General features: G+C 38.9%; 1 protein-coding gene across 1 annotated transcript in view; it reads left to right on the top strand.

The window, feature by feature from the left end:
- Positions 1-3064: 3064 nt before the first annotated feature.
- GRXCR2 (glutaredoxin, cysteine rich 2) overlaps positions 3065-15534 on the top strand; it is a gene marked incomplete at its 3' end in the record, with an annotated part of 33382 nt that continues 20912 nt past the window's right edge. Inside the window, exons 1-2 of the mRNA XM_010181153.1 lie at positions 3065-3460; positions 8585-8587. Of these exons, the coding sequence (XP_010179455.1) occupies positions 3065-3460; positions 8585-8587 (399 nt within the window). The remainder of the gene's footprint in view (positions 3461-8584; positions 8588-15534) is intronic.

The raw sequence follows: 15534 nt of genomic DNA, 5'->3' as shown, positions 1-15534 counted from the left end.
GGTCACCTTGTCATAGAAGGAGATCAGGTTATTTATTCAGCAGGTTTTTATTCAGCAGCAACATCAAAGTAATGGGTCAGTCCAGTTCCTTGTGAGATGAGACAATGTCAAAGAAGAGAAATGAGTGTAATATCTTCTTTACAGGTGTTTTTTTTACAGAATGTTTTTCTATTTAGGAGAAATCTCTGTAGTGACAACTTTTTTCTCTCTGTGTTTCAATTTTATGCTTGCTGGACCCCCTGGCCTCAATTTAATCAATGGCAGAACATTAGGACCAAACCAAGCAGAAACAAAAACTAACAATAGCCAAATTATTCAGGAAGAGTCATAATTACAGGTAAGAAATATCTCATTACTGCAAAACCCCATCACATTAGCTTTTAATGGATACTGCTCATTAAATGAAATAGCCCTTTGAATGAAAAGACGTTTGCTTAGAGAAGTTACAAAATTATAAACACAAATATAACAGCTGTCAGGGTGCAGCATCAAACTCACTAAGTGGCGTTAGTGTCAGGATTTACTACAGATTTTAATTCTCCAGGAGGGACAGAGATGCTCAGTCAAGTTTCATCCTTTCTGTCTTTGTTGAGAACATGTACCCAGCAGGTGGTACAAATATGTGCATTTTAGGTCTTTGAACTCTCAAATGTCTTATGTCATGAACACAACCGTAAACACAAGCTGTTTCCTGCTGGCAATGTGCACTGTTGCTCACAGAAGGTCCCCAGCTGGAACATCAAGTTGAAATCTTAGTGTGTAAACACCTCTGTCAAGGGGCACTCTCCAATGCACTTAACTATTTTTCTGCAGAGAAAACTATGCATACAGTTTCTCATTTCCCCTAATCAGACATAAAGATGTTTCCAAATGAGTAATGGGATTGCCACGAAACTAAATGATGAGCTAATTTCCTACTAACAGAGAACAAGATGCTCACAATATTTGGAGTGTTTTTAAAAAGTGTTACTGGTTAATTCTGCATTTATTCAATGCTACATTAACTTTTTAAATCACTTGGGTAGCATCAAATTCTTTGCACTACAGACAATACAAGGTTTCCCATTGCCTGCAGTAGGAGTGAAATTGTTTCTATGTTAAAGAATTTACAGCATCAACTGGAGGAGATAAAAATATTATGAAAGTATTGTGCAAAATATTTCTGTCATAGAAGTTCAGATTCCCTAATGTGTGGCAATTGATTGCAACGCATTTGGATTTTAATATTGAATTAAAAAATTATTTAAAAAGTTCATTACTACAGGTTCTGAAGTAAGTTTTTAAAAATAGTGAACTCCATTCATTGCAAAACTCCTTTGGTCAAGCAGCTATATTTCACAAGGTGTCTTATAGTTGTATTCAATATTAGTACAGACTTTGATACAAACTGTTTTTCTTCTCTGAAAGATGAGTAGCAATGCATTTTAACTTTTGTAACATTACTTTTGCCCATTTTTTTATATGCGAATAATAGTAGTTGATAATACAGTGAATCACATAATTTTAGTAAGAAGTGTGACAACCACAAATGCTATGAAATGCCACTATACATTTGTGTTTCTATTTTGTGGATGGAAAATAAGTAATTATAGAGTTTAGTCACAAAAACTGTGATTTTACTTGGGCTGAATAGCAGTATTTTCATGCCTCTTGTTCAAAAGAAGGTCACAATAAACTGCAACTAATTGCTGAAATATTTGAGCCTGCATTTCCAAAGTCCTGGCCAGAAAGTCCCCTCAGATGCTGGAAGCTCTGCAGCTGCTCATGCCCACAGGCGATACCATTCTGGGTTGACTGAGTATCTAGGGGCTCATTTCATGCCTACACCTGTCGAGGAGTCACAGGCTTCAGGAAGCAATTCATATTCATGAACCTAGAGAGAAAATGAAGCCGTAGAGAGTGTGTAGGGAATGTTTGCCAGGAAAGTGAGAAGGGGATGGAGTTCTTGATGCTGCTCTGAGGAATGCTTTGCATTTTACTTTAAATGGAGGAAATGCAGAAATAGCACCGTGGGTAGAGATCGTCGTGCAAACTCAGAATGAGAAGACTTGGGGGTCTCAAGTGCTGCTGTGTGATATTGAGTGGACACAGCCAGAAACCTCAGGTGTGGGTTTGTTTTTACATCTAGAGCTGGGTGCCAAACACTGCACCAACCTCTACTTGTGATTTGCTGGGATAGAGGAATTTGCTTCCCTTTTGCTTGAATTCACCTTATCCTACTTTACGTTCTTGATCCTTGTTGCCCCAATTAATTAGTTTTCTCCTGTTCCTTTTTCAGATTCCCCTGGCCCAGTCCCTTGAATAACTGACAAAACAGAACAGAGGCTGTGGTTACTGTGTGGTACTTGCTGTGGCTCAGGTTTATTTAATAACATTGGGTTACTCTGTGCAACAAATTGTGACTAATTGCTTCCCTGCTGCTCTGCCAGTCTGTGAAAAGGCCAGCATCACAAAACACCAAGTCAGAGATCCCTGCTGAATCTCTGTAAGCTTATATAAAGGGCAAACTTTGGTGAATGAGGTCTGACTGGTAGGGAAGGAAGTGTTTTGATGAAAGATATGTACTGATCATTGACTCCAGGGTTGAAGTTCATGATTTTCACCTCAGGTGTAATGTACATAAGTAGTTTTGACTCTGCAGATCTTGTGAAAAAACTCTTCCTCTTTGCCTTCTCCAACAAAGAAAAACTGCATTCATATAAACTCATGTAATTTCTGTTATTTGGTTTATCATGTGTTTGTCTCAATTTTTATTTTAATCAAGGAATATAATTTCTCCCTTTCTTGCTTTGTTCCTTAGCACTAAAAAGTTCACAATGGCTTTTTAATATTTAATTGATGAGATCAATTTACGGGTTTTAGTTTAAAGGTAACCATAGCACAAACACATCCATTATTAACTGCAGAACGGCAGTGTAGCTTCTTGGGAACCCTCTTTAGTTTAATATGAGAACCCCTGTCAACTGAAAACAGTGCTGATATTGTTGCTAAGTGTGACAAACTGGCAGATGCAATGGGCACCACGCTGGAACAATGCAAACTACTTATATCAATGGAAGAGGCGATGTTTAAAAGTGAGATGAAGGCTGACAGCGAGAGGCTGTCGAGGAAGGTTCGATTCCGCATTGCGTCCTCGCACAGCGGGAGGGTGCTGAAGGAGGTGTATGCCGATGGGGAGGCTGCCGACTCTCTGGACTCCGAGTATGCCAGTAGCTCGGAGACTGACCAAACCAGTCGGCTGAGCGAAGTGGAGGGGCAGCAGAATGGACACATAGGGTCTGAGTGCGATGAAAATGAGAATGAGCAGGATGACTTGCTCATTTTAGTCAGAGCCACTAAAGAGAAGGGGTTTGGTACAAAGCGAGTCAACATCCTCAGCAAAAATGGCACAGTCAGAGGAGTCAAGCATAAAGTCAGCGCTGGTCAAGCCCTCTTTGACAATTTGGGAAAAGTGTTCCAGGTATGTGATGCAGTCCTGCTGGCTGTAAGTGCTGTGCCTTTCCCTTTTAACTCCCCATGTTATTCTTTCCCTTTGTCCAAACCTCTCTCATTTATGGTTACTCAAACTTTGAATTTGATTCTGTCTCTTGCTATTCTTGCTTATTCTTTCTGTTATACACCAGCTCTGGACTCCAAATTCACTGTGAAAGTTTTCTTTCAAAATTGACCTAAAGCCTGCTGTATAGAAATGTGTATGTTCTGCTTCCCATGTGTGGATGAGAAAACAAACGTAACAGAGGAATTAACCAGGGCTTTATTGGAGATTTGTACAGATCCACTGTACGGGGATGTGTCATGTTTCCACTCATGTTATATGAGTTCTAATGAGTTTATGATGCTATCTACTGTCCTCCATGTGTAAATATGTATGCTTGCAAATTCCATTGTGTTTAATCTGCAAAGTCAATCAAATTAGATGCAGGATGGCAGCAATGACAGTTTTCCTCTATGAAAATTTCAGAGGAATGAAATCTTAGTCAGAGGCCCCTTTTATTAATGTCTATTTTCCATTTATTCGGTAGAATAAGCAGATTTTCTGTATTTGAAACAGTATGTTTGCCACACAGATGCCTTAGGCAGGGAAATATAGACCTCAGAAAAACCAAGATAAAAGTTCTAAAAAATTTAGCTCAGATGTATGATTTATCTATATATGTTATTCAAGTCTTACAATCATTGCTATTCAACCAAAGAGCAACAGGTATGCAACTAAACTCTTTCTAAAGGTTGTTATACTACAGAATTAGGATGGTCACTTAAGTTAACCTGTAATTTGCTTTAATGCATTGTTTTAAAATAATTTATGCAGTTTTAAAGCATGGGGAATTTGATATTAGTAAAGACTGTCATTGTGTATTGAAATGAAATCTTCCAAAAGTTCTTTCTGACTTTGAAGCTAAGTCATTTCATAATACATTTAGAAATGGCTATAGATTAACATTCTTTTGCTTCTGAGTATGAATTTATCCTCTATGTTGCTCCTAAATTATAATAGTCTTTTTGTCAATACTGATGTTCCTGCAGAAGATGGATGTTTCAAAGATGAATTTTTGTTCTTTACATCTCATAGCAATCAAATAGCTTGCTTTCAAGTCACTCACTGAAAGGTTTGTCCATGAGTTCCCTACTCTGATAAAATTTGTAACAAGCTCGCTTTTCCTAAGTAGATACAGGGTAGGAAATGTTAACTGAATTCTTCTTCAACCTTGATTCCTAATACTGCTCTATGTTTCGCTACATGGAGTGCACCATTCAACCTCTAACCTCGTTCACTCCTAAAAGCTTCCTTCTGCTGCATTAGTGACACCAGGCTAAGAAGTTTGGATCACCTAAATAAATAGACCCATCTGAAGATGTATGTACCTTAATTAGTGGCCCTGTCTTCTTGCTGTTTCTGTCTCCAGTTTCAGGCTGGAAGTTTTTAAGAAGACTTAAATCAATGTATTTTGATTGCAACAAGGGGTTGAACTTTTATTCCTAGCAGTTACATGTAGGACCAGCACTATTTCCATAGGTGTTCTGCCAGAAAAAAGGAAGACTTGAGAGGAGGCGTATTTGCCTGATAACTTCAGAAAATGATATATTGCCAAGTCTACCACAAATGTCCATAATTAAGTCCTGTAAAATAATGAAGGGTTTAAAAGATATAATAATGAATGGTGATAAGGATCTTGTATTGACGATATTTTAAGGCACAATAAAGTGGAAAACTTAAATTATCAGGTGAAAAGAAACTAAACAGGTTTTCATACAGCACATAATTAAATTTAAGAACTCTCTGCTACTGGCATTGTAAAGATCTAAAGAACAGGCAGGTTTTGAAAGCAGATAAGGAAAATATATGGGGAACGGAACACCTTCTGCTTAGGCAGGTCTAGATGACTGATTTCCAGAAATAACTGTATATTCTTACCTTAAGCATCTACTGGATCAAAGTAGTATTCAGTAATACAGAGAACATCATGATTTGAGGTTTCTACACAAACAAGATCCTATTTCCCCAGAGATAAAGTTTGAAGACCAGTGAAGAAGAATGATTGTTTGCATATCTTTTATGTCATACTGTGAGCCAATTTTCTATGCCACATGCTACACACAGAGCAAAGCAAAGCACAAAGGTTGGCTTTGAGACTGATAGGGAACTGCTTGATCCCAATGTGAAATATGACCAAAATCCATCCAATTTCAAATGAAGTAATGACCTTTAGGATGGGATTAGAGGTTGAGTTCTAATTTTCTGTGAGTGTGTTCCAGACAATTAATTGTGCAGTAATACTACTTAGAGAACAACAAGAGTTCTTCATTCAAAGATGTGGTAAGATTGGAATATGTCCCTATTAGAAGATATAGCTCAAAATCTCTTGATCTGGGCATTTTTGTAAGTACCCCCTTGATTATGTGAGGTCATCTGCAGTTATATGTTTCACTTCTCTTAGATAAGCAACAGCAGATGTATAACAAAAGATCTATACGAAGTCCCTTATCCCTGAGGAGAGCTCATCTCTGCCTCTTTGATGATTCGGCAGTAGATGACCTCACTATTTCTCGGAGTATGTGTCAAAACAGACATTTGTAATCTCAGAGTGTGCACATGAGCTCTTGACAATCCTAAATCCTGAGCAGTGTCAATATTTCTGATTCTTCAGACTATATCTGCAAACTCCTCTACTCCTCTATTACCCCAAATCCCTAGATGGTCCCTGTTGTAGAGGAAAGATCTTTTAAAACAGATCACTTTGCTCAGATATTCTAGGGATAAGCAGGGTTTCATTGACTAAGCTTTGTTAAGTTGTGCAGTCCAGATCTTTGGTGCTTTCTGTTCAGATACCTGTGCTAAAAGCACTTATATGTATTTTTTATGTTCCATGGTTTATTTGGGTTTTTTAATATTTTGCCACACTTTCTAACTACAGCCTTTCTATAGAATTAGTTGTGAAAGTTCCTTCCCACAACAGACCTCACACCTTCTAGAGTTTTTGGGAATGTAAATAGAGTAATGTAACACAGGAAGTATTTATAGAGCAAAAGATGGTTATGGTGGTGGTTGTTGTATGATATAAGCCTGACCTCATAATATATATCTACTTTCAATTAGACATGCATACCCTGCTACATCTTCCCAAATCTGTTCACTGAGCACTTCCATCATCAACACAACCAGTGAATTCCCATTTCCACTGTTTTTTGAGAAGAGAAACTCGGTCCCTTGCATTAGTCTGTCTGATGACTGTCTGTGTCCCTGAACACAAGCTGCTGCAGTGCCGTGACAGTAAAAGGTCTCCCATCAGAAGCCCTGCATGGCTGGTGAAGCTGCTGTGAGCCATATGGGAGCAGGGGCTGGCAGGGCTCTGGGGTTAGGGTGAGACAGAGTAGCATGTGTCTGGGAGTTATTTCAGCTTCATGGCAGGACATTTTGGGGGCAGAAAGGCAGGGAAGAGACCACCAGTACCGATGCTTCAGGGGAGCATGATTTCCATGGCAACCCCTCCAGCCTTTCCTTCGCAGGAGTGGATGCCACAAGGAGAGCATTAACATAGCAACCACATCCTGGAGGATATGTGTGTGTGAGAGGGTGTTGCTGTGGCAATGCTTCCTCAGCCTCTGTGGTCATCAGTGGAGGGCAGCAGGGATGGTCACACATCTCCACCTGTCCCCCATGTGTACCTAATCTGGGACCAGAGGGGTGGGTGTGGGTCCCTCCTACAGGGCTGGCAGTACAGTCAGTGATCAAACATTCGGGAGCGTTTTATTCATGAGAAATGTGCACTACTCAAATGCCTGAATAACAGAAATCTAGAGCTCATGCTCTCCCTGTTTGTGCATCTTCTCGGTATAAGTGAAATTATCACCCACTGAAACACTAAAACTGATGATGTCAGCAGCTCCGGAGCCGGAGATGTGACCTGCTAATTGGTAAGTCAGGGAAATAAGCCCATTCTCTGCATATCCAAAGCAATTGTGGTCTTACTTCAGTATGTTACTATATTTTTTTTCTATTATTTAGAATACCATTAAAACATGGATGGATATTAATATTTCCTAGATTTTCCCATAGGAAGTAGTAGAGAAACGATTCTTGTTTCCTTGAAATAAATGTAATTCTCTTCATGATCAATTTTTCTGACTAGGCCATCCCTATGATGGTTTCCAGGTGACACAGAGCAAAAATCCTTTGGTATATTGCTAAGTAGTGCAATGATTATTTCATGCCAAACCAGGTTTCAATTCCAATGTGCAACGTAATGTAGCTCAGCCAAAGGTTTTACACAGGTCTCCCCTAATTTCCACTGCTTCAGCATGGGTCCTTTCCTGCTATTTCCATAATTACACACTCCACTGGCTTTCCAGCCTCCTCTGAAAGGTCACCTTCTGCTAAATTAGCTACAGATCTCATTCTCAGGCAGGGCCTGCTGACGTCTATTACGAAAGGGTAGGCCTGGTTAACAAACCATCACTCATCAGAATGCCTTTGTGACACTCTATTACAAAAGGGTAGGCCTGGTTAACAAACCATCACTCATCAGAATGCCCCCACCAGAGGAGATATGGGTGAAGAGTCAAACATAATGTACTTGGTCTTCATGATATTTTCCAGCACAGTGTCTCAGGTAAAACTAACATTTAAGGTTGCAAAGTGCAAGTCAATATTCAGCCCAATAAAGAAGTAGCTTATTAATGTTTAGAGAGAGAGATGGGAAATTTTTTTTGGAAATTTGTTAAGAGATAGAGAGCTTTTATGGAGTGGTTAGATTCACTTTCCACTTTGTTTATTTGAGGACAACCTGGAAAAGTGCATACACAGCAGGATATGCAGGGCTTACAAACCAGTAGGGCTAGCTAATACCATAGAGAAAATAAAATGAAAGACAGCAGCAAAAAACAAGTGTCTTCTGAAGGAGGCAGAGGCTGCCAAGTGCTTTTAAGGACAGTTTCTTGTGCCATGGTACAAGCAAAGTTTTTAAGGTGGGTGGCACATTGTATATCGCTCCAGCTCCTGGACCATATGTCACTATGGTCTCCAAAATTCTGACCTGTAGGTAGCTCCTCTGAGGTATAAAGTTCCAGTGTATGTTCCTAGTGTCAGCAAGTCTGGGAAGCCAATTATTGACCAGCATCACACTGAAATCCATTGAAGAACAGGAAAAATTGTAATGACACAGAGGATCAAGTGATTATGAAAATCAGGTTTCTGCTTGTTATGGAAAATTCAATGTTAGAAGGACAGCTGGAACACCACTGGAACAGGCATAGTGTCCCTTCACCACTTCATTTGTACCTTCTGAAGTGCTTTGATCTGTGACCACAGTGCATGAGAGTGATTCAGCTGATTAAGTCACAGTTAAAACAGGTAATTTCCAGAGCTGGAAGATGCTCACGTCTGTGAACTTTTAACTGGAGCCTGGGGTTGTCGGTACTTAGGTTATTGGTATTTATTGTTCTCACATAAATCAGCTGTAAAGCACTGAGCTCAGCCAAGTCTATTAGACCATTCATGATATTTTAGGGTTTGCTACTATTTGACTTGAAATAGATATTTGACATAGCCTTGAATGATCACTAAATAGACTTTAAAATACCTAAACATCTGAAAGTGACATAAAAACTTTGAGATAAAAAAGATTTAGCTGTCTCATTTTTTAAAAATGTAGGTAAGGGATGCCTTGACTTTTCAATGCACTCAGCACTGGGAATCTTAAAAACAAGGCATTTATCACTTCTTCAAGACTGAATCAATAACTGAAGAAAAAAATTGCTAGTCTTTTATGCTGGCAGTCTGATCAGTATGTATATATGGACATCTCTTTAGCCTCCCAGAGCACCACACGGCCTTGCTCTGATGTGTCTTGTTACCCCTTGACAAGGGGTAATGGACACAAGCTGGAACACAGGAGGTTCCACTTAAATTTGAGAAGAAACTTCTTCTCAGTGAGGGTGACAGAGCACTGGAACAGGCTGCCCAGAGAGGTTGTGGAGTCTCCTTCTCTGGAGACATTCAAAGCCCGCCTGGACGCCTTCCTGTGCAACCTCATCTAGGTGTTCCTGCTCCGGCAGGGGGATTGGACTGGATGATCTTTTGAGGTCCCTTCCAATCCCTAACGTTCTGTGATTCTGTGTGATTCTGTGATTCTGTGATCTTTGTAAAGTATCCATAAATGAAGGTGGTGTTCTTGAGACACTCAGGTGCACCGTATGGGGCTAAGCAGAGACAAGCCCTGGGACAATAAACATTTTTGTTCTGTTTTTACCTATGTTTCTGCTTTGGAGGATATAATAAGCAGGTACTTTGGCTGCTTCTTGAATCACACTTAAATGTGCAGGTGAGTGAAAATTGTTATGACAATGAATTAGTATTTCCTCACTGGCTGCAAAATTTTTATCTGTTTACCATAGGTAATGACTACATGAAATGCAAGACAGCTGAATTAGCCTTTATGCATTTTTGTCTGTGAAACACACTGAAATCTCAAATATAACTCTGGTAGATGCAGGATGGAAGCAGCAGTGAGGAAAAGATAATTTTGCACTTCGTTAGCACCTTCTCTTCTTCTGTTGATAAAAAACAACTTCAAACAACTGACTGGTGCTGAATGGAGTTCTCTCAGGCTCAGCCCAGTTTACGGTCTAAGTGCCTGTGGTCCAAGCATATTGTGCGGCCTGTAGGAAAAAGCATAGTTGCTGCCCTGGGCTGTGAGGAAGAACAGGATAGAGCTGTTCCCTCTGTGAAGTCTACGCCATGTGACTATTTTGCCAAACAGAGTGTTTTATTAATAAGCCTCATCCCTTGGCCCTATCTTTCGCATAACAAAGGGCATAGCAAAGAAGTTACGGTGATACTGCAGTGAATATGTATATACAGAATACGTAGTACTAGAGTGAATCAAGACTTTAGGTATAGATTCAAAAAACCCATAGGCTTCTGAAGAAGGACTTAGACATCAAACTCCAAAACTGTGATGACCTCTCATTGGTGCCATCTTGTCTCAAAGGCAGCAAAAACCTTTTATTAATGAACATTTGCCTAATGATCTGCCTTGGCCATGTGCCTCAGCATCTCACTGTTGACAGGACGTGACAGTTGCCTACTACTCATGTCCTACGGGAACCACAAAATAGGTGTTCCTTTGCCTGTCCCACCTGCAGGGCTTGATGCAGTAGGTGTCCTGTGAGCATGCCTCATGGATCAGATCCTACACAAACTGTACATAAGCAGATGCTGCTTTGTTACAAATCATGTCTGCAATAGGCACTGGTAGGAGTTGTACTTTGAATTAGACAGTCACAAGACAGCATGAATAAGTTGCTGGAGCAGGAGTGGAACACAGGCTTGATGATTCTCAGCTTGCCATACCAAATACTACTATACTTCAGCATCATGTTTGACTTCTATTTCTTTCTTTCTTGCTTGCTCTTAAGCATTATAGTGATGGCATTGCTTCAGTGTGGAGGTACCCTAGAAAAGCTTGTAGCCTGTGACTTGATTTTTAGGGTCAAGAAGTAGAGAGGAGACTGAATCCAGGGAGCCAAAACATGAGAGACTGCAAATAACCATGTTCTGCCACCTTGTTTCATCCTCTCTCTCTAAATCTAAAAATACATTTGTTTTCTTTTTTGAAGACAGAACTTGTGTACTTGTTTTCAGGCAATGAATGTGAATGGCAAATGGAAAAAGATGCCTCCTGGTTGTACTAAGTGGGATTCCTAAATCATATTGGCCTCAGGAAATTCTCTGAGCTGAAAATAGACATAAAATGAGAGAGTATTAGGAGGAAATACCATATATGCTTGCCATCTTCTTACTTTTAATTATCTGTCTGGCAGATGACCTGCAGTACTAGATGAACACTGGGTCCAAGCCTATGTACTGCTCTAGGACTCATACATAATGTCACTTTATGGAACTGCTCAATAAGGTGCTGAACCTTTGAATTAACATGGAAACTGCTTCCTCTTACTTCAAACTGACTTGAAAAAGAGTAATGTTACTTAAACAGTCTACCAACAATAATCTTAAGATGCTAGTGCAGAATTTTTTTCTACTTACATTAACAGAAGGAAATTTTTTTTCTGAATTGGCTTCTTAGATATGAAAAATATGAACTGATTAATCCTAATCATTAATTAGTAGCAATAACATCACTTTTTCTGGCTGTGGAGCTCAATGCAGTAACTCAGAGGGACAACTAGAAGAAAATGTCTTCTGAAGTATTCTTAAAACTAGGACTATCAAGAAAAGTTGGGACTACTCCCTTTTCTTTGACATGAAACAACAGGCTGCCTGCTACCTCATTTGCTGTATTCTCTTACTCCTGAATATCTGCATGCCTTTGACACAGCAAACACAAATTTTGTGGAACACATAAAGTGGAAATAAATTGCCCACACATATAAACCATACTATATGCTTAATTACTTGCATAATTATTGGTCATTGACCCCTAATTTTGTATACAAATAGATTACTCTGCAACCAAATATTTAAGGGTCATTATTGCACCTGAGTATCTTAGGTGAAGTGGTTTTTAGTTAAGTTTATAAACATGGAAGCAAATATTGGCTACAGTGGGCCATTATCTTTATGTTAGTGGTATGATTATCCAGGCATTTACTAATGCTTTTGATTTCATGCCATAGAAGGCATTAGCAAAAATCCTTTCTAACATGTTAATTACATTACAATTTCATTTAGTTTACAGACAGTTTCAGAACAGTTTCAGTTCTGAACTAGGACTTGCAAATACACTAGTAAGCTTAGGCAAGGTAAATGAACATAAATATATGCATGCCATACAGGTATTGTGTTACAGTGACCCAGGAAAACTATTTTAGCAGTTGACCAAAAGCAAACTTCAGGAGTCATTAGCTGCCAAACACAAGGTACATGATTAACAGCTTGATAGAAAGAGATTGTCAAAGAGATACTACTTTTTTTTGGCTATAACTTTAACCTGTGACTGCAATGTTTGGCAGCATCATAAGTTTGTAGCTTAAGTGCAATGAAACATGCTTCAGAATGGAGTTTCCAGCAAGAGAGAAAAGGTATGACTTTCATATGTGAAAACCTTCCTCATTGCTGCAACATCCACTCCTAGGCAGTACAAAGCATGAAACTCAAATTTCACTGAATTTTTCAGAACTGGAAAGATAAATAGTAATAAGGACAGCATCCTCAGCCTGCTGATTTTGAAAAGGAGCTGGAAAAATAGAGATCTCCATCCAAACAGGCAGTCTTGGGGTTTTGCTTGACACAGGAGTTATTCTGTGGAGCGACACTTTACAGCCTCCATCATACAAAGCAACAAAAACAGTCACAGATAAGGAGCTTGGGTCAGTGAGGTAGAAACTCATTTCACACATGGCAAGAAAGAAGACAGGAAAAACCATCATTCATTCCTAGTATGAATTATGGAAGGCATTTTAACAACCTTAGTACAATTTTGCTTTGGAGCTATATCTAGGGACACCATTCATCAATAATGTAAAAGGAGTATGTCTTCTATACCGCAGAAACACCACACATGGACTCGTTCTTTCTCCACTTCTCACAAAGAAATATGGAAAAACTTACTTCCCAATATTTGCATGTTTATAACAGCATGTGGTCTTACGTTCTGCATTGACAAATCAGTTTATGCTGTTGCAAAGGCAAGGAAATTTTTCTTTGGGTTTGATGCCCTGTAACCTTGTTTGGAAGGCTAGTGATTGCTAATTATCTAACAGGTTTTAAAATATTAAGAATTAACATCAGTCATACACTACTATTTGAGAAAAAGCTATTTCCCCATGCCACTTCCTTAAGACAGAAAGCAGCCAGTTTCTATACCTGCAACTGAAGTTACAGCTTTTGAAAGAAAATGTGATCTTCTCCTATCCAGCTCATGTCCTGCTCTTGGTTTACTACATCTATATGCAAAGGACTCTCTCTCCTAGCCCCACAGGCAACTGTGAAGCATTTCATTGCTGTACAAGTGGAGAATGTCATAACAGACAGACTGATAGTGAAAAATGAGACCTTTAATAATTATTGCTGGAGTTCCTTCCATCTGTCTTAATCTGCATGTCAGAACTTCCCTTTCCAGGTTTTGGCCGATGCTTTCAGTCAGATCTCCTAACATGCAGTGGATAAATCCAGTTCTTCCAAATCCCACCATTATCCAAAACTAACCATAAAATAACCATCTACTCACTCCCTCCAGTTGCAAACTTAAGTTGTCATGAAGATTTAAAAGAGACAACAGTTTCTAAATGTTCAGGAAATAGATTCTGTTCATTTAAATATGTCTGCAAGATTTTGCCATGACAGCTATTTATTTTTGTATCTGCTGGGAGGTCAGGCCTTTTGCAAACCTATCTGCTTGGTGCTTGATGTTATTGTGGATCCTCCTGTGAGAGACTGTAGGGTGGAAGGGCACTTTTACAGGCCAATATCTGCATCTAGATACAGGATATCTTTTTTCCTGCTGCCACTGACTGGGAGCAGCCTTGAACAAATGCAGTTCCTTCAACCAGGTAGTTTTATCCTCAGCTGCTCCAGCAGTTCTCTTTTGATGTCACAACAGATAAGGGCAAGAGTTGTTAAAAAAGGAGACATGTCTAGTGAACTTTCTGCCCTGTCTTTCATGCCATCTCAATTCTCATTTTGGCAGAAGATTATGCAACAGGCAGAAATGTAATCAGTGCGGATTTTCAGCATTGTTTGAAGACATGATATGATATTAGATTAAATATAGTTATTGATTTTTCTTGCTGCAGAGGATTAAATGACATATATGCAAAGTAGCCACTGAAAGGTTGCTCCAAAAGAAAAGCAGATAGGAAATTTAATAATCTCAGCATCTGCATTTGTAGCCATATTCCTTGACCAGAACACATTTAACTCTTTGACATAATATAGATTCTAGCCCTATTCTAAGAACATTATTATATGAAAAATATGATTATAAGAATAATAATTTCTGTTTTATTTAAAAAAATACCCATCTCTGGGCCAAATCTTGAATCAGACTAGAGCGTAATACTGCTCACACTGACCTTGCTCAAAAATTAATCCAACCACAGATGTGATCCATATGGAATAACTAATTTGGCAGCTATTTTGACCAGCGGGTTTAGAAACATACATAAAGTATACAACCTGCTGCATTCTGATTTTTAGATATTTTAACAAAAAAAAAAAACAAACAAAAACACAACAAAAAAAGCGTATATCTTAGATTTCTTTCAGCAACAAAGTCTATAACTTCTCCATAGAGATGTATTCTATTTTGCTCTCATAGAAATGGTGGATGAGTCATCTGACCCCTTTTGTACACCAAGGCTAGCAGCCACAGTATAGGCTATTTTACTGCAGAGCTGGTTTATTTATGCCATCCAGGAGTTGCATCCTCTATGTCTGCATAAAGATCTCAAGCTTTCTCTCTTGGTTTTGGAATATATTGCATAAGAAAAGGAATGAAGTACTGTATGTCTGCAATGCAGATGGACTTTTAAATTAAAGAAATGGAGATTGAGTATATAACTAGTAATTAACTACTCAGGGTTTGAAGACGAAGCTACCAAAGTTCTAGGTATTATTAAGTAATGAGATAGCTGAAAGCATAGTTCCAGTTAGGTTAAGTAATATAGCAGGGAAACAAGGTCCTTCATCACTCAATACTAATAAGGAACAATGTAGTGCTCTACCCACGGGAGAGTCCTTTTCATCACTTCTGTATATTGAATGATAAGTCTCACTCTCATTGAGGACTTAGGACTGAGTTAGCACTTCATCAGCACTTTGTTGAACCAAGCATAGCTTAACTTTGCTCTTTGGCCCATTCAAAGACCTGTGCAAAATTCACTATAATCTGTTGCAAAGTGCTTAGTGACCCCATGTGAGAGAATGCTTTGTGTCCAACTGAAAAATGGTTGGCCTTTTCCTTAACTGTGCAATACAAGGGACAACTTCAACTTTTTTGCAGAATAGTCTGTTTTTATCTCAGCTCAGATGAATAACATTTTCAGGTAGAATTTAAATGTTATAAGGTGGCAGCAAAC

Source organism: Mesitornis unicolor, unplaced genomic scaffold, assembly GCF_000695765.1.
Source record: "Mesitornis unicolor isolate BGI_N332 unplaced genomic scaffold, ASM69576v1 scaffold44493, whole genome shotgun sequence".
Classification (NCBI taxonomy): Eukaryota; Metazoa; Chordata; class Aves; order Mesitornithiformes; family Mesitornithidae; genus Mesitornis; species Mesitornis unicolor.
Note: the sequence above shows the minus strand (reverse complement) of the source record. Positions and strands in the feature narration are given on the sequence as shown.